Source organism: Stegodyphus dumicola, chromosome 11, assembly GCF_044657685.1.
Source record: "Stegodyphus dumicola isolate Sdum_Otavi_A_Nest chromosome 11, ASM4465768v1".
NCBI classification, from domain to species: domain Eukaryota; kingdom Metazoa; phylum Arthropoda; class Arachnida; order Araneae; family Eresidae; genus Stegodyphus; species Stegodyphus dumicola.
Window position 1 is genome coordinate 42,958,389 of NC_140778.1, and position 24,375 is coordinate 42,982,763.

The following is a 24,375-nucleotide window of genomic DNA, read 5'->3' on the forward strand; positions in this document are numbered from 1 at the left end:
TTTAAAGAATAGAATTATCTAATCATTGCCACATGTTCTATTCAAATACTATAATAAAGCTAGAATGATGTATAAAAGAAATTAAGCAAACAAAACAAAAAAGAAAGTTTTTCACAGACGATTGAGTATTTCTCATTTAATTAATTCAGTTCTCACTTCGTGAGAAGGCAAAAATACATAAAAACTCAAAATATCTATATTAAAAATTACGAAGTAAATCTTAAACACTTATTTCCTCGGAAAAATTCCACAAAGGATTAAGCCTGATTTAATTGGCAATAATAAATAAAGGCGTTATCTCTGTTGTTGCGAAGCTAAGTTTCTCTAGATTGGCAACAAATCCACTAGTCTGCTACATTGATTGTTTCAAATGTAAACAATCAATGGCTGCCATAGGAAAAAAAAAAAGGCTTAGCGGCACTTAAACAACTTTTAAAATTAAGACACAATAACACGCCAAATAAGTACTAATTCACAAGTCAAACAACAAAAATCAGCGTTAATTTTCAAAATTTTCACTGGACTAGTTTCGATGGTTTTACCGAACCACCATCCTTAGCTGCAAAACCAGCTGTGATTTTTGTTGTTTGACTTGTGAATTAGAACTTTAAAATTGTTGATAATTCTAAAGATATTGCATACAGATTTACTAAAGGCATAAAAGCCTTAACCGGAAGATAAAAACAACATAATTCAATCATTTTTAAAGCAAAAAATATACAATTTACAAATATATAAGAGTAAGGAAACTGAGATCACTGAGCCGGGTAACAAAGTGGATATATATATAAATATATTTATATACGTTTGGTGCGGCAGATTGCAACCAAAATACGAGGTGCACATCTACATGTTATAGCAGTCCTATATACAAAATTTCAACGTTCTGAGGCTACTCCTTTTTGAGTTATGCAAGATACATACGTACAGACACCACAAAAAATTTTCTTCAGATTTAATTTTAAAGCAGTTTTATAATTTTTTTGGAGGAAACAAATCTTTTATTCTGTTCTTACGTACAGATATCACGCAAAAACATCGTTAAATTGCATTCGATAGCGGTCAAAATGGATATTTTCGTTGAAATATGCTGCCTGAAACTTTTCGCGATTACAATACTTCCTTTTTACTTTGTACAAGGAAGTAAAAAAGGTCGAGAACCACTGAGCTAATGTTATCAAAATATTAATGAACAAATGTGATTAAACTAAATGGTGCTACTATATTTTAATTGATATGCTGAACTGGAAATTTTTAATTTCAAATTTTAAATCCACATAAATTTATATAAATGTTACGAAATCTAATTGAATAAAATCTCTTGAGTGTTAGGTTTACTTTATCAAAATTATTTATGATTTTATTCTACAAATATTAAAACATGATGCTTACAACATGAATTCAGAATTTAGAAATGTTTCACACATTGCAGATGCTTAAAATTTTGTATGCAATGTGATAATATGCTGCAAATCAGCAATAGGATTATATAATATGCAGTGATATTTTAAATTTTTAAATTTTTTACTTCATTATTGTAAGAGAAATAATTTAAATATATAATTATTTTTACTGATATTATTACTAAAACTGAATTTTAATTTTTAGTTTAATTGCAAATATTAGGATCTCTTGTTTATATTATAAAAATAAAATAAGCAAGAATCTAAATATTTCAATAAAAAGCAGATTTCAAAGGTGTTATTTTTGCTTGTTAGACTGAACTGCAAAACTTAGACTTTTTGCCGATGAGGTTTAGCTAGGGCATACAGTGATGCTCAGCACTCCTAAGTCATAACCACATGACGGAATTAAATTTTCCCACCATCAAGAAAGAATAAGTTACAGTATAATAGCAATTAAGTTTATTTATTACAGACAAAAATGTCATTTTGATGGACTGATTAAATGGATCACTGATTTTATTGAAAAAGCTCATCTGTGGCAGTTCAAGGTAGTTAAAAATTTTGCAGTTAGATCTTAAACAGAAATTCTCATATGTTTTGCTTGGTAGACTAATCTCTATTTCCACGATTTTCTCTATCAACTAAATAAACTGAACTTTACCTGAAAGAAAATCAAGAATTCCACCTAACCGGGGTTTTCTACCTCAGCTTCACCTAACCAGAGGTCCCCATGGGAATAGTACACACTGGAGTTTACAACATCCATACAAAAAGCATCACTTCATTTTGGTTGTATAAAAGTAATATGTATTACTTTAATTGTCAAATAGATTCGACTATTAACCCAGTACTTTTCTTAAAAAATACAAAAATCACCAAATACTAATAAATATAGAAATCACCCACTGTAAATATGCAATATGAAAAGCATTTATTCTGAAAAAAAATACAGGTTTAATGTCCATTTAGTTACTCTTTAAGCAGTACTTAATAGTGATGACTGACATATTTAGACTTTATGCTAAGGTATTTTATACTCTTTTATGGACATGTGGTGTACATAAAACTAAAAAAAAACTGAAAAATCAAAATCATAAAAAAAGGGTATAATGATTTTCCCTATTTCCAAAATATTTGTGCAAATTCTTCAAAATGGTACTTTTTTTTAAACTTTACCAACTTCTGGATTACCTTGTACTTTTAAAATGAAAATTTTGTAATCCTTAAACACTTGCTTCAGTTTAGATATTAAAGGCTTCCTTTTAACAAATAATTTATATTTTTAAATGTATCTTCTTGTGTTTCTTTAATCTCAAAAGTACTTCTAATAACATAGCAGTTACTTTATTGGATTGAAATATAAGCATCCAAATTAACTGCAATCCAAAATATATGGGTCCAGTTATGCCAAAAATAACTTTCAACATTAAAAGATTGTAAAGATTCAGTTTTTGGATATATTTTACTGAGAAACAATAAAGTGAAATATGAAGAAAATAACATTATCAAACTCCAGTATATAATTAAATAACGAATAAATATATTATTGATAGCATAAGCTACAATGATATCCTATTATCTGCATTAGTTAACTGCAACAATTTTATTTACAACAGTACAAAACTGTATAAACAACCCAAAAAAAGCTACATAACTAAATTCTGTGATTATATATATTATGTATTACAGCACTTTAAATTACTTAATTTTGACAATATAAGATGTGTTATAGTACTTAATATTACTTAATTTTGGTGATGACTACACTGCACAATCTTTTAATTAAATTTGACTTAAATTTTTAATTACATTAACTTGTTACTTATTTCATACAGTTTTTGCTATTATATAGGATAAGTCTCGGAACACACTACCCATGAACGTTAGTACACTACTGTGTATTAGCACACAGTAAACCAAATTTTCAATTAACACATAGAAACAAATTTCAGAAAGTAACAGCAACTAGAAATTTATGGTAAAAAATATAAAAGTAATAAAACGTCAGATTTAGAAAGCACCAAATTAATAAAGTGAAAAAAATAATAAAATTATACCTTCACAGGTGTTTTCTCAGGTGTTTTGGGGGGAACATTTTTTTTAGCATTTGACTTCTTTGCTAACTGTTCCAACATTCTTTGTTCTCTTTCCATTTCAACAGCTAACTCAGATATCTTTTTCTGATGCTGCTCCTGAATACGTCTGCTTCGTTTCCGAGGAGTTGATTCACCTTCACTACTTTGGAGAGAGATAACTGACAGATCAGCAGATCTCCTTGATTTTCTAGCGGGTTCCTTATTAGAAGAATGCAAATCATTCTCAGCATTACCTAATATTTCTAAAAATCCTTCAGGTATGGAAAACTGATCATCATTTGCATCAGATAATTTTTTTGAATTGTTTATATTCCGTTTTTTCGCCGATTTTGCAGGAGTTTTAATGCTAGATTTAAGGACTGGAACTTTTGATTCTTTTGGTTTTGGAGAAGGCCCTTTTGTTCTTAATCTGCCTTTCTTCTTTTTCACTGTACTATCATTGCTTATATCAATGGGAATAACATCATCATTTGTTGTATCAAAACTTAGACCAGAAATTTGATCTGATTTTACATATAAATTAGATTCACTTGAAACTATGCTAGCAGAATTACTACAGGATGGGTGCTTGAACTTTGTTTCTAGGAAAATATTATTCATTACAATATAAATATCATACATATCTTTAACCGAAATTCTTAAATTTGGTACTTTGAGATCACATTTAGACTCAGAGTTTCTAGATGACTTAAGAGATTCCTTTATGACAGCTAATGAAATATCTTCTTCTTTTTCAAATGATGAATTTTCATTCAGTTCTATAACTGTTACATCAACAGAAGTTTTATTTTTTTCTAAAGAACTCTTGGACCCTTTTGATTTTGAGTTTGTATCACAACTTGGTATTTCTAAAACACTTTCGTTAGAGTTTTCAATTATTACTTCTTTGCATACACTAACTGGCTTATCTTTACAAGCAGTTTTTGATGATCTTTTCCTGCTTCTTCTTACATCCCACCTTGCCCTTCTGCGGGGTTTACGACATTTACGTTTTGTTTCAGTCGCTGGTGTGGATAATTCAGATGAAATTCTGTTAATATTGACTGAGACTTCAGGCATTTCATTTTCAGATTTTCCCTCTACTTTTATGCTATCATTACATTTTACAGATGAATCTTCACTAATGTCTTTGTCCACTGCCACTTTTTTATCAGTTTCATCTAAACATGGCTCTTTCAATGCTGGCATATCAGTCATCCCAGATATTTTTGCATCAACAATTGACACAACTAAATTTTTACAACTCTTTTCTAAATCATTACTATAGTTTTGTTCAGAATTTGAATTTGGCAGTGATTTATTGCAGTCGGAATGTTTTTCCAGGTTTTGGTCAGAAGCTGTTTTTTTGGATTTGCTTTTAGCATTTTTCTTGTTACTTTTCCCAGAAACTTTTTTGCTAACTTTATTAATTTTATTAACCTCTTCAAAATTTTTTTCATTAGACTGAGCACTTGACGTTTCATCTTCTTTTACCACTGAGGTTTCTTCAGTATCAGGAAGTTTTTCTTTACAAGCAGAAGTAGATAAACATCTTACACCTGACTCTGGAGAATCATTTTCCTCTCCATTCATTTTATTATCAGCTTCAAGCAATATAGACTTATTTTCCCCAACTTCATTATTTTTTATATTCGTTTGATCTTTATCTCCGTCACAATTTACAGGTGCACTGTTTTCTTTTACCTCATCCTGAATATTACTTGTGCTTTTTTTGTTTTCATTATGCAGTTCAGAAATCAATGTAGCATGATCTGAGTTTAGAGCTTTGTTTTCCACAGCATCTGTTAGATCAGAAACAATTTCCAGATTTTTTGATCCACTATCGAGATTTGAGTTTATATTAATTTCTTTTATACCAGAACATGTATCACTTGTCAAACTTTCTTTAATATCAGCTTGACGTGAATCATTCTTTGAAGCAAAATGAATTTCATTTTCATGTGCAGAAATTTGTTCACCAGTGTTTGGTAATTCACACTTTTTACTTAACTGACCATCAGATACAATGCAATCTGCATTCCCATCACTTATTTTACTTTCCAATTCTTTTTCAATTTTATTTTCTGCACAGTTTGGAGAGTCCTTTTTAGAACTGTCAATGTCTTCAACAACTGCTGGTTTGATATAGTTATTTTTAAAGGGCACATCAGTTTCTTTGTTTGCTTTATAATCTATCTTTTTGAATATGCGATTCAGAATTATTGATTACAACCTCACACTTATTCATTCTTTCGCCTGGGATGTCCGAGTTAGAATCTGCCAATAGATCATTATTCTTTGCCAAAGATTTATTTTTTTCTGCATCAGCATTATCACATTTACTTTTACAGGCTTCATCAGCTGCTTTTGCTGATAATTTTTCCTTAGTAACATTTAGAAGACCATTACTTTCAGAAATATCAGATGTATCTCTGCTTGATGAAGCTGAATTTTGTTCTGGAAGAACAGAAATGTGCTCACTTATTACAGCAGCAGACTCATGTTTTTCCACTGAAAAACAATTTAAGTCAGAAACTTTACTCTCTTTACATACTTCTTTTTTCTCCTCACATCTATTATTCAGAGATATAGCTGCCGTTTCTGATTCAGAATTTATTGAAGTGGAAGATTTTTCATTTTTCAGTGAAACTTCTTCAGCACATTTTTCACTTTCCCTATCTGAATTATTTAAATTATGAGACTCTGAGATACCGTTTTTCACAGTATTCTGGCAAATAGGATTAGAGTTAGAAACCTCACTTTCTGGACAATACGAATCCATCTCAGAACACTTAGAATTATCTTCTACAGATTTAATTCCAGTTTCAAAAGAAGCAGTGCTAGACGATGAAACAGATGAATCAATGTTTTCTTGAGATTTTGTTGAAGCACATTTATCTGCTTTAAGACTTTTATCTAACTCATCTGAAGATTTTTTAATGTCAGAATCGTTTCTAACAATATCATTATCAGGACTAATCACACACATTTTTATTTCATCTTTCGGAACAGAAAGGTTCTTGTTCTCAAGAACTTCCTCTGATGATGTTAGCTGCTTATCAGTTATTTTCCTGGCAGACTGCTCCCCAATGTCAGAAGATTTTAAAGGCTCTTCTGGTTCTTCATCAGTTAGTTTAATTTTTTTAGAAGTCTGTTCACTACTGTCAACAGGTTTTATCTCTTGCCCTTCCTCTCTACCAGTCACTAGATATTTTTTGTCTTCTTGCTTATTGTTACCACCAACAGAATTTTCAGTATTTTCAAATGATTCTACCTTTAAATTACAACATTCAGTAATTTTTGATGCAGATACCTCAACTTGATTAGCATTTTTATCAAAAGATCCCATCAATTCCTTTTCTTTACCATCAGACCTTACCTCGGCATTACTACAAGATTTATCATTTTGCACAACAGAATGAGTACTATCATCAGCATCTAACACTGTAGGCTGGATTTTCTTCATTTTAATTGATTCTTCAGATGACTTCTTCGCATATTCTGTTGAATCAACAGCTTCTACTGGTACTTTAGAAACATTTTCAGAACACTGAGAATTGCTTTTAATGTCCTTTTTCACAGAATTCTGTTCTTTTTGTTTAAGCATATCTATTTTATTTTTAGTATCTGTTTCACAATTCTGATTTGTTATCTCAGATTTTGTACAGATGCTTTCACAGTTTAGTCCAGGAACACTCATTTCATGCTTATCCTTTTGAGAACTTACAGGACTACAGTTTACGTTAGATTTTAATAACGTATCTGTTACTTCACATTCAGCAGCACTTTTGATGTCAGTGGACACTTGTGCACCACTAAAATTATACTTACTTAAATTATCAAAACATGTACCACTAAATGAAGGCTTTTCGTTGGCATTTATGTTTTTACAAGAATTAGAATCCAGTTTTGATATTTATCATGAGTTATAGATTGAATAACACTATTCTGAAGACCAGCCATGGGGTTATTATCACACATGTTCTGTAAGGCTTGCAAATGGGAAAAGCCTGAAACTTGTGATGGTCTGTCATCATGATTCTAAGGTATGTCTACATATTGGTTTAATAATTTACTGTTTTTAACTTCAAATATCACTGACTTACGAGCATGTTCATAATTTCCTTTAATAGAATCATCTTTCACTATAGATAAATGTTTCTTTTTAAATGGCCGTGGTACTTGAGGATTAATGTTCATACTAGAGTTTTCTACATTAGAACATTTGTCAGAGAGAGGATTTTCTATAGCACTTTCTGAATGAATATTTCTCCGAGAATCACTTCTTTTGGAATCAGAAAATAATGAATTTTTACTATCAATAGGAAGGGGCACAGTAATAGAATGATTATTAGTCACTGATGCATTTTGTTTGATTCCATCAGAAGTCCGACAAGTTATGCTCAAGTCCATTGGTACTTCGTCATTGCAACTACTTTGGTCAATATTTGAAGGAAATCCATCATTGTGTTTTAAAAGATTAGACTTTTCTGAAACATTGCACAAAACATCAACTTCAGGATTCACAGCAACAGAACGTTCTGGATCTACATGTTCTTTATTACTTGGTAATGAATCACTGTAAACTAAACTACATTCAGATTGAGCAGCAGCTAGTTTCTTTTTTTCATTGCTCCATTTCTCATACAATTTTATTTTCCCAACTTTGAATTTGCTTTCTTGGTCTAAACTTTCAGCTGGAGTAACAGTATTATTACACAAACTTTTATTTGATTCTGCTTGGATTTTTTCATGAGTTACCAGTGTAGAACTTAACAACTTACTATCATCCTTAACTACACTTTCAGAACTATTTGTTTCAGTATCAGTTTTTGGTTCACTGTCAATTTCCATAGGAATAGGTTCATTTTTTTTATCTGTTGAGTGTTCAGATTTAATGCAATTATCTGAATTAGACAAGTTGTTAATTTTCTCTACTGGTTTCAGATCAGTTTTAGTAGAGACTTCTTGCATATCAACTTCCATATCTGTTTCACTTTTGTTTGGAACAATTTCAGAAACACAGTTTTTTACAGGAGTATCTAAGTGGGATGAATTATCACTCAGTTTAATGGCATTTGAAGAATGATTTGAAGGCAAGTCTTTCTTTTCTGTTTTGATTATAATTGTGCATGGTTTTGTTTCAGATATACAGGCTTTTAAATCTTCATTTTCTAAAACAAAAATAAAGATAAATTATTATTGTCAAATTTGCAAAAAAAATTTATATAAAGTATGACAATAAAGTTTGGTGAAAAATGTTATAGATTGCATATGCATGGAAGCGGATGAATAACAAAGTATGAATAGCGTGTTTGAATATATCTGAGCATGGTATAGTTAAGCATTACAGATTTCTGTTACTAATACAGTCAAAAGTTGTTAATTCGGACACCCATAATCCGGAATGATCTATAATCCAGACCTCAAAGCTACAAACTTTCTGCGCATGCGTCGTGCTGACGCGTAAGACCTTTACCACTGCGAATTTGCATGTGCGCAAAATATGTTTACGAATGCGTGTTTAATGTATAATGGACGGGATAAGCTAAGCTAAAATTATCTAATTATCTATTTCAGTTAATGTTGGAGATTGCATTGTTCCTTAATCTTCGAATTGGATCCGGATTATTATTTTTTGCACACTGTTAGAGCAATTTTATAAAAGTAAGTTTGAACTTTCGATTATGTCAAATAGAATTTTCGATATATATTTACTAATATGTAAAGGATATACAAAGCGAAAGTATCTTTTGGAGTCCATTAAACAAAAAGTGGAATTGCTGCAAAAAAATGGATAAAGGCATATCCTTTGTTTATCTAAACTTTAATGTTTGTTTATCTAAACTTTGTTTATCTTTAATGCGGTGGCCACCTGCAATGAATTGGAAGTTGATCTGTCAGCACTATCCTTATCTTAAGGGCAGATGTTTTTATTTTATTTGGCTTATAATTGCTTACTCAATGTAGTATTTCCTGTCTTTGATATGATTTAAATCAAATGCCTCGTCATTACAATTCACTTCCGATAGAAAGTGACAGAGGTTATTGAAAACGAAAAAATTTCGATTGACAAATTAGTCGGTATTCTCGACACAGCAATTATAGGACTTGAACAGTGGAACTTTGTAACTGCACAAGAAATTATGTCTGCTTATAGAATTAAAGAGAATGTATTATCACATAAAAAACGAAGCAACTTAAACAACTTACATTGAAAGAAATGTTTAATAAAGTAAACAAATAAATATTAAGCTTTTTTTTTTTTTTGTAAATTTTGATACCCTTTAGATCATAATTGTTCTTTATTTCGTAAATTACGGTTTCATATTTTTAATTTTATAATTTCTGCATGCCATTTTACCAGATTTAAACTGATGATCTATAATCCGGAAAAATCGATAATCCGGAATCGCCGAAGTCCCGACGAGTCTGGATTAACGACTTTTGACTGTACTTTAATATACAAAGGTAGAACAGCAGATGAATTTTGAAGCTTGGTACGTCTATGAAAATCATTAAATGAAAAATTTAAATTATAGAGATATAGCTGAATAGCATTGGATATGATTACAGTTACATAGTGATAGAGAGCTGTCACAAATTACACAAGGGTTGTACCAAAATATGGCCAAGTTTGGCAAAATGTGGTGATTTCTCGCGTTCTTGGTTTTTTCTTCATATAACGCCTGGCCACATTTGGTTTCACTCAAACAGTTTATGGCCTGTTGAAAAGATGTAGATCTTAGTTAACCACCGCATTACCTAATCATGTTTCAGCACATTTTCTATTCTTGAACCTGAAACAAGCCTTAAAATGAGAAGAATTGTAAGACACTCCAGATGTTCAAAACCATGTGAGGAGGGTTTTTCATGTGATACCAAAAGAGAACTTTGCCTTTCAGTTTTTAGAAACTGTATAGTCATTGTGAAAAGCACACTGAAAATAATAGGCATTACTTCAAAGGAATACAAAACATTTTTTCTGATTTATGCAAGAATATTTTTGTTACAAACATATTCACCGAGCTTTATTGTCAGACTATGTGTTAAGGTAATGCAACAAAACAAACAGTTAAACTAAAAGCCTCTATTACAAATATTAGAAAGCATTATATCAAAGGAATAAAAACAATTTACCTTTAGATTATGTACCAGATTAATTCTGGTACATATATGCAGTACATGTGAATTTGCTTAAAATGAATGCCACATGTGTGCAGTAAAAGAAATCCTATTTTAAAAGATAGACACCATGTATACACATTTCTATAAAGAATGTTAGTAGGTCAATAATAGGTGAAATTCCTCGCAAGCAGTATTTATATAGTAATTTTTCAGTTCTTTATTTTTATAACATAAGCTATTTGTTTCATTTTATTTACTTTATCAAATTTATCATTTTACCCCCTTTCTCCCCTTTTTTTAATAAGATAGCATATTGTTAAAATACAAAAGAAACTGGCCTCCGAAAGCTGTGTTACAGACCTGCTGTCTGGAGACAAATACATTATTTGGTTATTCGATAACATTTTATTTTATGTTCTTCTCTTTCATAATTAAGGGAATATTTTTTCATGCCTAGTATACAATGTTAGATGTCAGAATAGATACATCAAAATTAAAGTAGGAGTTAAGAATTTAGATTGCTTGTGGTGAGTTCCCCCTTCCAATAATTAGAAAATAAGAAAATACAATAGATAGTGAAGAGTCCTGGACTTAATCTGTAAATGAAATGACTCAGTCAGCTTTACAGAAGAATTCAGAATTCATAAATAGCTTATGAGACATATTCTTACTCATTATAAAGACTGTCCTTCATTCTTTCCTTATTGGAGCTTCAGAATTCAGTTCTGATATTAATTTTAACACATTATGTACGAAAATCCATAAATGTTTCAATTTTCAGAAGTTGTATTATGTTTCTAAAATCTCTCAATTTTAACAGGGAACTACAAAAATATATGAGTCCATAATAAATAAAGTAATTAGCTTTGCAAAAGGTAATTATTTAACTTTTTAAAAACATGATTTTAATGATGTTCTGTAAATTATGTTTAGTGATAAAATTCTAGTATCACCCTTTAGTGTAAAATTATATGAGGCAGTTTCCCTTCTCATAAATATCATGGAAACAGTGGAATAAAGTCTGAAGTGTAAAAAAACTCACAGAAAACATAATGCTGCATAAACCAAGATGGGCACAGACAGAAAGAGCGAGGGAAAACTATTCCCTAATTAAGGGAATATTTCCAGATGATAACTGAAAAAACAGGCTTTGGCATATAGAAAAAGATGAGCAGTTTCAATGTGAAAAATAGCTAAAATGAGCTGATTAATATAGAATTAAGATTAAGACATATTTAAACATTTCCCAGTGAAGATATATTCTATGAACCAAGTACAAAGTGTACTGGAAATCTGCAGAACTGTACAAGGTACTCTGAAGTAACGGGGAAAAATAAATTTCCATCAATCATAGAGTTCTGCTTGCATATGGATAACAATGTAGGACTTAACATTGTTGTAAAGCAACAAAACTCCTATAGACAGGATGCCATGGCATATGCTGGGTTGCATGGTGGAATTTTCCCAAAGTCCAACACTACGCAGCAATGTTTATTGTTGCTTCCCCGTGGAATGAAATGTACTGGCAAACTGTCTGTCTGAATTTCCTTCTCACAGAACATGACACGTGGTACCTTATTAGAGACTGCTCAGAGTCACATCACACAACCATGTCTCCATAATGAACTGGGAAGTTCTTTAATTTTGTATCCTGTCAGTAAACATCCTCAAAATCCATCATGAATACAACTTTTTATAGCCCAAGTTTTCCGACACAATTTTGTAAAGAACTGGTTTAGACACTTGCAGGAAAATCATTGATAACATTAAAAAGTGCATCATCTGTTTTTACAAATAATTCTGGTTACTTGCGCTCACACAAGCATAAAATTGTCTCATCTTATGATAAATGTTTCTGTAACAATAGAAAATGTTGTGAAAAAGTATCTGAAGGATGCAAACCCTATGAAAGTGAAAATAAAAATGTTTAGCAATTCCCCCCTTCTTTTTTTTCCAGTTTTTAAAATATTTCTCATACTTGTCCACGGCTGGCTAAGTTATACTGTCTAAATGTACAACAAATGGTAGGGAGCATATTGCAACAGTTACGGCTAGTTATTTTATTGGGCACATTCTCATTACTACAGTACAAAGTCTGAAATCTGGACGTCCATTATCTGAAATGATCTAAAATACGAACCTCAAAGCCACAGAAATATATATATATATATATATATTGTATGCTTTATACATGCACATTTGATTTTTTCCTTCCATAATAAAACGTGTGGAGATTTTCACTTAAAAATTCCAATTCTTAATTTCACTTAATAAAATACCTCGCTTTGGAAAAACAATCATGTAAGCATAAATTTGTGAGATTAATAATTTGACTCTGTAGTTGAGTATCTGCTTGGAATACATTTCAAACTAACATGTAAGCATAAATTTGTAAGATTAATAAATAATTTGGCTTCGTAGTTGAGTATCTACTTGGAATACATCTCAAACCACAATTACCTATTTTATATCCCTGAAGCCGACCTGGCGAGTCATTATTTATTACATTTTGCTTTCATCACCGTATGTTTATCAATACATGACAGCTTCAGTAATAACTCATGCAGTGATGTCTAAACTTTTTTTTATATATTAGTAATCGAATAACAACAGTATGGCAACCTTTTATGCTAACATTACACTTGGCGATGATTATAGATTTTTAAATACTCTAAGAAATGTTGACGAAGAAATTTCTTTTCATATGCTAAAAAAAGATTTTGTTAATGAAACTCATAGGCCAAAAGATTACATTTAGTGCTATTTTAATTAAGAATAACTGAGATGTTATTCACTATAAGCCCAGAAGCAGCGGCAGAATATGTTGGCACCGGACGTCAGAATTTAGGGAAGACGAAATTTTCGGAATTTGGGGAAGCACCGAGCGGAAAAATTAAGAGATGAGAAGTTTTTAATGATTTAGGGAAAGCATCTGGGATCCAAAGTTTAGGCACAGTGAAAATTTAGAACTTATGAAGGCGCTTTGTAGCATAATTTAGGACCTGTTGAGACTGCACCAGGCGGTATCTAGCACCGGCCCTAGATAAAGCCTTAAGTATATGTGGGAGTTTATTTATTCAGGACTCAGATTAGTTTTAAGCACGTGCAAGAAATAAATGTAGGTATAGTAAATAACTTAACTAATACAATTCAGGCTTAATTCAGTACGCAGTAGGAGCAAGACAAAATTTAGCGAAACAACTTGGCTTCCACCGCCATTCTTGTGATACACAGACAATAATGTATAACGGATGCTATTAAGCTAGGCTAAAATTATCTTTACTGATTCTAAGGCATTTCAGTTAATGTAGCAGACTGCGCTGCTCCCTAATCTTTTAATTTGATCCAGCTTATTATTTTTTGCAGACTGTTATTATTACGGCAATTTTATAAAAATTAAGCTTGAACTTTCCGATTATGTCGAAAAGAGTTTCCAATTCTGGGACTGCATAAGGATCTACATAGCGAAACCATGTTTCGATGTCCATTAAACAAAAAGTGGAACTGCTGCGAAAAATGGATAAAGGCATATCCGTCTCAAAATTATATAAGGAGTATGGCATTAGGAAGGTCGACTGTATATAACATAAGAAAAAAGAAAAAGAAACTTTTCAAACTTTTGTGGAAGCAACTTAGGGAAAAGTGCAGAATCACCCACTGTTTGGCACGTTTTTAAGAATTGTACATACTTGGTATCCATGTACACATCAACCCCTTTTCACTTAAAAACACATCCCAGAATTGCACAAAAATGGCATTATGCACTCCCTTGACTTTATCCATGTACACATCGACCTAACTTCACTTAAAAAGTCAAATAAAATTGACAAATATCCAATTCTTCTTACTCTTGTAAAAAGCGTCAAACAAATAAGTGGGCGATTCTGCACTTTACCCGCAACTTAAACAACTTACATTGAAAGAAATGTTTAATAAAATACACAAATAAATATTAAGTTTTTTTTTTTTTTTTTTTTTTTTTTTTTGTAAATTTTGATACCCTTTAGATCATAATTGTTCTTTATTTCATAAATTACGATTTCATATTTTTAATTGTGTAATTTCTGCATGCCATAAACAGATTTAAACTGCTGATCTAATATCCGGAAAAATCCCAAATCCGGAATCGCCGAAGTCCCGACGAGTCCGGATTTTGGACTTTGTACTGTAACAGTACACTGAAGCAAATATCAGACTGCCAGGGTCTTAACATCCATAATTTTTTTTCCTCACACTGCATTTTCAGATTCTCCATAAGAATGTTCCACCCAGCAACAATTTTTTTTTTCATAACAATGTTAAGATTGAAGGAATTGGTAACTACAGTATGATTTTAATATAACTCCAGCATAAATCTTACTAAAAATCATTGATCCAGACTAAAGCATGCTACTGCAAAAAAGACCAATAAATACTAATACTTTATGCAGTACTAAATAAATTAAACTTATACATAGCATGTATGGTTTAAGAACTTTTCCTTTTGGATGAAAAGAGGAATTAGTTGAAAATAAAATTAATTTCTTTGAACATTCACAACTTTGGTCTATAAATAGATTATATATATATATATATATAAAACTAAAAGAAAGATGAAATGTTCAATATGTACTTCAAACTGTATTAAATTTAAAAATCTTAAAATTCATAGTTTATAAATGCTAAAAACAAATATAAATCCCATAGTTATAAGACCAAATGTCATCTAAATCAGAGATTCCCAACAGCATAGTATTGATACCCTGCAGGTCGATGAAATTTTAAAGAGAATCAATGACACAGCTGCAAACCTTGAAATCTTAAAATCCAGATTATCTGGGAAACTCAGAACGGTTTCATGTTGTATGGTGATACCATTTCCCATGAACTCTAAACTGACTTCAAATTCAGTTATAATGAATATAATAGTTATAATGAATTCTAAATTCAGTTATAATGAATAATTCATGTTATTCCAACTATATGTAATACAATTCTAATATAAAATAATTAGTATTTAATTAGATACTCCAAATTTTATGTTTTTTGGCTAATTTAATATTAAAATTTTCTTACACTTTTATATTGAGCAAAGAGTGAAGCTTTTGTATAATACATAAATTATTGGTTATAATATATTACACATAAATTTCTTACTAAATTAATTTTGACACTGTAAATGATTAAAAATGTAAATAATTGACATTAACATAGACATATTATTTTCATTTAATTTTAAAATGCCTTATTAAACAGTCTACATTACACAGTCATTCATTAACTACAATTGTATGTTTACACCTTTCATTGCACTTTATTTTACTTATGTTAGAATTGTCAACGGAACCACAGTATCTAAGCAACTTTTTGGCACAAGCACTAGAACTTTCTTTGAACTTGTTTTCTAAATTTTGCAGCTCAATGCACAAATTTTTTGACCACAAAGGTCTTTTTTAGTTCTATATATATCTATATATGGTAACTCTACTAATGTAATATTAACTCTACTAATGTATATTCAACATATTTTTCCATCAAAAATTTGTTAGCTAAGCTCATTACAATTTGTCACAACCAGCATGTCACAAAACATGCCTGGTATTAGAGAATTCACACCCAAATAATTTAATAATCAAATTGTTTTACAGGAAACAGAAAATAAAAAAATGCAAATTATAAAGTTAAAAATTTATTTTGATAAGTGTTTTATCATCTCATCAGCTTTTACAAAGCATGGAAAAGTTACATTTCATTGATTTAATATATTGTTTATTTACAGCATAATAATTACAGAATACTGTTGTTACCTTTTTTAGGCACAGTTACATCCATAACTTCAGGTAATGTTTTGGATTCAAGTGGCTCATCTTTAGATAAATCTTCATCTTTAAATTTGCCACTCTTTCTTTCTAATGATGTAACAAGGTCTTTCAAGCCTTCTTTCGTTCTAATAATTAAATAAATAAAGGAAAGATAACACATAAAAAAATATGCAAAAATTCAAAGAAGATACATTTCTGCATTAAAATTTAAATAACATTAAAAAATGCATTATCTCCTATATTTGTAAGATCAAAAAGGTAAAAAAGAGGAATTCAACAACATAAATTAAAATTAGGAATACAAGTATTAAAAAAAATCATATTAATGCAAAAAAACTATTACATGAGCTTTAAAGAAAATTAATACTATTATTTTTTCTGTACTTTTTTTCAATTCAGTAAATAAGGAAAATCAAAGTGTAACCACAGCAATCAAAGTAAATCCCACCTAACTGTATCTTAAAATAACAAAATATAATGAAGTAAAGTCTGAAAAAAAAAAAAAAAAAAAAAAAAAAAAGCAAGTCAATTATATTTCAAAAATATAAATAAATACTATGGCTGAGTCCTCCCCCCCACACCAAAAACTTTTCATTTCCAAAATGAATAAACTTCAGTAAATTCAAAACAAGTAATATTTTTAAATGAAAGCAAATTCTACATATTTCACATTAAAGAACACAAACTTGTTTTTAAAAAACTTCACATGCAGCTCATGGAATTTAGTGAATCCATTATCAACAAAATTATTTAAATATCTTGCAGTGAAATTTTAAGGGAAGCAATTATTAATTCCAAAGGACAAAGAACCCAAGTGTACTACAGACGTTGTGAAGTTCTAGATGTTACATAATGGGTCAAAATAGCTACATATTCCCATTTTCCTTCTTAAATCTAAAAGAATACTTGAAAGATTTGCTGGAAAATAACATATATCCATATGGTATAACTTCAGAGAATATGTTTCAGAAGATTTTGTTTAGAGAACAGAAAAAAATAGAAGCTCAAAAGACAAATCAAAATTAGTTCTATGTAAAAGAATCTTACATTAGTCCTCAAAAGAAAAGGATGCACTAAAAATTCTTATATGCTTAGTAATAGGGGGACTGGAAAGTAATGTCGTTTCTGCGCATGTCAACAAGAACATGCTAAGGGCAGAAGTGGAAGCAAACCCATGTCAAACACTCTTAACCAACCTTGGTCGACCATCCAAGAACATTTAAAGCAGAATGGAAAAATAAGCAAAGCAGGTGTTTGAGTCCCCCATAATCTGTCCGAAAAGAACAAAGCCAACCTATCCATCACATGCAACGTATTGCTTCAACGGCACCAAACAGAACCGTTAGTGGAGACAAAAAATAAGTCCTATATGATAATCCAAAAGTCAAAAGGCAGTTTTAATAGGGGTTACAAAGGGACATCCCGAAAAGGCGCTTCTGGGTGTTTGATGGAATTGTTCATTTTGAATCACTGAAACCTGGAAAAACTGTTAATGCAGACCTTTATTGTGAACAATTGGATGGAGTGAACCAATCAATCTTTAATCAAAAAATAGCAATTGTCAACAGAAAAGGCGACAACACGACAATGCAAGACCACACTGTGCAAGACGAACACTTGGAAAAATTAATGAATTGGGGGAGGTACTGCCATACTCACCCACCATACTCGGCCGATATCACAGCATTGGATTTCCATTTATTTGGATCCCTACATTTTCGTAGTGACAAAAAATGTGAAAATTTGGATGATGTCCAAAATGTCTTCTTGAGATTATTTTACTCAAAAATCAATTGATTTTTATCAGTCTGGAATTGAAAATCTGCATATTAGATGGCAAAAGGTTGTTGATAACGAGGGTGATTATATTACTGATTAAAAATAAAAACTTGTTAAAAATGTATTCGTTTGAATTTAATGTAAGAAGGCAACATTACTTTCTGGTCCCCCTATTAAATAAAATTTTGATTTGATGCATGCTGCATCTTCTGCTAAATATTCAATTCTTATTTATCAAATTTTTATAAAAAGCTTTACCATAGCATTTTCTTTTCCCTTACTTTTTTCATGCAATATTTCCTAAAACTGCTATTATAAAATAATCTATCCCTGCTAAATCTGATCAAAGTACAAATGATTTACATAACACTGAATAACATTACATATTACAAAACTCCTCAAGTTGGAAAAAGGGTTACCGTAAATATAATACGGAATCTATCAGACTGTTTAATTAAATAATATTCAAACTGATCAGAAAAATATAAAAAATTAGTCATTTAAAAAAATTTCTTCATCTTAATAGAAATACAGGGTGGTTATAATTAAAAGTACCCTATTTAGACTTATGTAGAGACTGTTTTGGTAGATCTATTTCATTGAAACTTAGTATAATTGCTATGTGGACCGCAGAGAAAAAAAATCTGCAATAAAAATTAATAGTTCAAACTTTGCTTGACAGATGGCACTTTTTATGCAATGTAGGAAAAACAGTATTCAAATCTGGAGCATTTTAAAAGGACAGTCATCAATGCAGACCGTTCTTTACCATGCCTTTACAGATAAAGATCAAGTATTACTGATCACATTGTATTATCAGAATGGCAGTATTTTTCAAATGCGTTGCTAGAATATCAATACATGAAAATGGCTATGCTGAGATCCGGTTGGAAAAAGATGATTAATAAATCAGAATTGACTGCGTAGTTGTGTGTGTTGCAAGAAAGAGAAAAATTATTTTCAAATGAAACGGGAAAAAAGTCTCTCTTGCCATGGTTGAAAAAGCATCCGGTTCCAAATATTCTTTGAGGAATGTTCGAATAGTGTCACATAATTTGTCTTTCCCTTGCTCAACAATACAGAAGGTTATGAAACCTACTGTAATGTGATATCCACACACAATCCAAATTCTGAAAGAGTTGCATCCTGGAGACCCAGACAAATATACTGATATTTCTAACCTTCTTTTGGCCACAATAGCTATTGAAAGTACTTGGCCTAGGAACATTTTGTGATTGGAAGAGTTGCATTTTACTCTAGATGAAACAATTAATACTCAATACATATGGGGTACTGCAAATCCCAATGTGGTGCATGGCATTCTCTTCATCTTGATTACATTACTATATGGTGCGGTTTTAGATTTCAATCTTAGTTCTTTTAACACTCAAGGCCCTCAAAGTTGTTTCATCATAGGTGCCTGTTACTATGAGCTTCTTCAGCAACAACTCATTTTTGTCTTACAAAAATGATTTTTGTCTTACAAAAATGAGAATGATTAGCGACTACTATCTTCATGCAAGTTGGTGCAGCACCTCATACTGGGTAATTTTGAAAAGCTTTCCAACTGCTTGACCTCCTTGCTCTCCAGACTTAAATTCATGTGTCTTCAGGTTGTGGAAGTTCCTGAAACATCATGTCTATGGAGAAACCATATGGACTTTGCCTGAATTGAAAGCAAGCATAACAAGTCGTTGCTGCAACTGCTCGAGAAATCCCTTGCACTACTGTTGAACATGCTATAACACACTCTGAACCTCTGATGCAAATGGAATGCACATTGAACAAATGCTGTGATTAAATACAGCTTTTTTTCCCCCAAAATTTGTATGTTCTGTCCTTTATGTGCCTCCCTTTTCACCTAGTGGCCGAAATTTGAACTATTAATTTTTATTGCCGTTTTCTTTTTACGATGGTCCAGATAAAGCACATATCAAGTTTTAATGAAATGGATCTACCAGAATTGTTTTGAAATAGATACTCTTGTAACTACTCTGTATATCACTTTTTATAAACTGTGGCAATGAAAAAGAAGAAATTTTACTCATTTTACACAGAAATTTTATTAACAAATGCAATAAGTAAATTTATTTTAATGCCATTATTGAACTCAATATGTACACCAAAATTAACTTACGAGCATAAAAGTTGCCAAACATTTTCTTCTCCAACTTCTTGTCGATATAATCTCATATTATGTTCTTTATCTAATTGATACCAATACATATTACCATCAATATCTCGACCAATAGGAAGAATACGTAGAGACTGTGCATCTTGCTTATTTACTTCTCCTTTAAATTTAGCATTGCTGTCAAACTGTAGCTCAAGTAATCGCTAAACCCAGAAAACATAAAATATCATTTCAGAAACAAAACTAGCACTATTTTAAACAACAATAATTTTACACAATTTTCTGTATAGTAAGTTTAAATGAAATGTAACTCATATTATTACTGGATTTAAAACTGAAATCAATTAAACTTCATTACATCATGATTTACAGCAATAACATAAATGTGATATTTTTTTCTCCTTTTGTTTTGTCCTCTAAACCTCTCTATGCATTAATTGCACACCATACATTTCAGAAACTTTGGAAGGTACACATAAATTGCAATAATAACTGCACAGAGAGAAAGTCCCTTTAACGGAAATCAACTAATGTAACAGCATGTTTACTTGCACCATAGTTAACTACAGTCATTAATGGATATAAGTGTCATGTCAATGATATAATTAACATACTTATATTAACCAAACTGGAAGAGGAACCAATGTAAACGTTTAATTTAGGCAAAAAAGCAACCTTAGTTTAGCATAAATCAACTTCTTCACCTTCTTTAAAAAAAAAAAAAAAAAAAAGTTAATATATGTATGACAGGATGTGTGTGGGAACTTTATCATAGAATGTTTGCTCGATCTGTAAAGTTCAATTTCTTCAATGTCATACATACTAATTTTATTTTCTAATAATTCATAATAAAACACTACAGATATTCAAATTCTTGTGTAACAAATTGAATGCCCAAGTAAAAAAAATGCTCTCTTCCATCATCTGTGGTTAAATACATGTTTTAAAAATGCAGGTGTTCTACAGCTTCAAAATTCATTCCACATGTTTATAGCAAAGTGAATTAATGAGAGGGTACTTTTGTATTATCCACCCACTGGTAAAGAGAATCATCATTAGTTAACCAAAGTAGACAACACAGAACATAACGAACATGTACTTTTTCTGGCGATCTACTAATGGTTGCATACATATTGTGCCAGCACATCATGGGTGCCATTCTGGCATTCCCATAAAGCAAATTGTATGAAAATGCACTGTTAAAGATTTTGAGCAAAGTGTTCGAATGTGAGCAGGAAATTGATATTTATTGTTGGTCTAAAGAATAGAGATCTGGTAAGTTTTCTCATTCTTACAGTTCTTATTGTCTCGATATGTCTCCCACAACTACTGATTGATGCCATTACCTGCAAGAAGTCTGTGCGTCTAATATGAAAAAAAGAATATCAAAAAAATTGTCCTCCCCCCTGAATGAAAGCAATTCTCCTAAGTTTTTTTGAAGTCAAAACAGATCAATTGTGTACATGAACAGCAGTGCTAGTTTGCTCACCAATACCAATTCTCCTTCTTCTTTTTTAAGTTAAAATATCTCCCTATGCACACAATCCAAGAAAACAGAAAGTGCTTTATTTTTTATGTGTGTTGTATTTTTATTTTGGTTAATTTGCAACCATTTTATGAAATTTTGAGTGCTCTGTTATGAATGTTTGTTTTATGCAATATTTACCGTCTCACTATGAATGTTTCTTGTGTTTTTAATTTCACTAATTCATTGCTGCTTTATGTAATTTTCAGCTCAACGTCATTTTATGAAAATAGCAACTTTCTTCTCAGGTTAGACTGGTAAAAAAGGAATTGTTAACAACTGGTGATTTTGTGGGTGTGCTGGGCAGATAATGCAAAAGTATCAATGAGCATTCCAGTGCTTTAAAAGTTATCAGTCTGTTTACAAGAAATGCTTTCAACTGTTAGCGAGATATTTTTTTTTTCACTTCTTCTTATTGAATTTTGTCAACCAACATTCAAAATTACATTTATCATCAAGTGAATTAAATTGTGTTTATTATCAATGAAACAAAAGTGACATATGTACAATAAGTTTTAGATTTTTCGACAAGCACTTTTGTTTAAATTTCTACAAATTTGGATTTGATTATTTAGGTTAATTATATATATATAATTAAAAAATTAATTAAATTATTCTGATAAATTCATTTAATGTTTTGGTATTTGGTATTTTACTGGTTCATTTTGTATTTTGTTAGTAAAGTGTGCAAAAGATTTTTACATTATGAAGTAACTAATCTGTTCATTAAAAATTAAAATGTTTTCTAGAATAGAAACTTAATAATAATTATTGCTATTTCAAAATTTGAATACATAATGCTTTTTTAATAAAAATAACAAATTAAACTTTTCTGGTATTGCAAATTAACTTTATAATGACCATGTTGAATAAATTAATGCATTAAAATATTTTTTCAAACATTTTATTTAGGGAAGGTTATTAAATTTAAATGTGATTAATAACTATATAGTTAAATTATTGTTAAAATTTTTCTCATAATAAATGTCTCTAAACTGCATCATTTCAAAATTAATCACTGTCATATGATTCTTGCATAATGCTCAGTGATGCTGACACTTATGTAAACACTTTAGCCAATAATAATTATTAACCAATAGAAATTAAATTGAAACTGAAACAAAATCATTCTGAATGATGATTTTATTTTGAACACATCACATTTGCTCTACAATTGTTTTGCCAGATACACTACAGTGCTTCAGAACTTGCTGCAACATCTTCCAAAAAGTCAAAGATTTTAGAATAGGCATTTAGGCTAGCATAAAATTCAACAGTTAGAAGAGGAAAGTTTGACATGACCTTCGCAAGTAATTTGCGAGAGTTTGTCTTAGTTAGTAAGATGAAAATAATCACTACATGCACGAATTCCTTTTAAAATTTAGGGAAGATTGTTCTCTGAACAAGCACTGGAAAAAGGAAAAATTACATGAATATTTTTTCAAAATTTAAGAGCCCGGTTCTAAAAAAGCAACAACATGCAAGAGAAAAATATAGTATTTTATAATTAGCACTTATAGTAAATAAAGCAAAAACCTAGTTTTAAGAAATCACATATCATTTTTACTTCCAAGATTTACTCTAACAAAATACACAAAATTTAAAAAAACGAAATGAAAATGCTATACATTTGTTACAGATAATATTTTGAAATCATGGCAAGTAATTTAATATAAATAAAATAGCAAACCTTCAAAAGTTCTAATTTCACAGAAAGCTTTGCCTTTTTGTATCCAAACCGTTCCAATTCCCAAGCATCCACACTTGAATACTCATGGCAAAACAAAATTTTGGGGAGAAAAATAAGTTTTAAAAAACATATCATTTACTCTTCTACAGTACTATCCTGAATACATTACAATTTACACATGCTTTCATTTTTGACTTAATCGTCTTTAAAGTAACTTACATTTATTTTGATGAAATGAATATACTTATGCACAATATTATAATACATGCAAGTTTATCATTATCCATATATGTACTTATAATTTAAAACATTTATAAAATATGCATACTTATGTGTAGTTATATGATATACAAATGAGTTTAGGGATTAGAAACAGTTCCATGGTTAATCATTGCCTGATGTCTCATTAAATTGTTGAACATTATAATTCTGACAATCAACAACTTCTCACTACAATTAATATGCAAAATGGGGGAAAAAAAGTTTAAATCTGATATGATAACATGTTATCATATCAGATTTAAACTTTTTTTATAATAAATAATAATATTAATAGAAATAAATAATAATAATAGAAATAATAGAAAATAATAATAATAGAAATAATATAATAATAATAGAAATAAAGATTAAATATAAAGCATGTAAATACATGTGTGTGGTATGCATATTCATAGTTTGCTATTATCGTGTGCATACTCTTGCTGTTTTAGCATAAGTTGAAGCTGTGAGGGCAGATGATAAGAAAGTATCAGAATTTTTCATGTATAAGAAAAGATTGCCCTGACAATAGTATCTCAATTGTTTAGCACTGACATTTACATAGCGCATTAGAAA

General features: G+C 30.3%; 1 protein-coding gene across 1 annotated transcript in view; it reads right to left on the reverse strand.

The window, feature by feature from the left end:
• The window catches only part of LOC118187328 (uncharacterized), a 62,821-nt gene extending 38,779 nt beyond the window's left edge, over positions 1 to 24,042 (reverse strand). The window contains 6 exon segments of the mRNA XM_085826625.1: positions 3,464 to 5,696; positions 5,698 to 7,396; positions 7,399 to 8,655; positions 16,396 to 16,535; positions 20,327 to 20,526; positions 23,539 to 24,042. Coding sequence (XP_085682751.1) covers positions 3,464 to 5,696; positions 5,698 to 7,396; positions 7,399 to 8,655; positions 16,396 to 16,535; positions 20,327 to 20,526; positions 23,539 to 23,673 — 5,664 coding nt within the window. The 5' untranslated portion in view covers positions 23,674 to 24,042.
• Between the last annotated feature and the right edge of the window lie 333 nt (positions 24,043 to 24,375).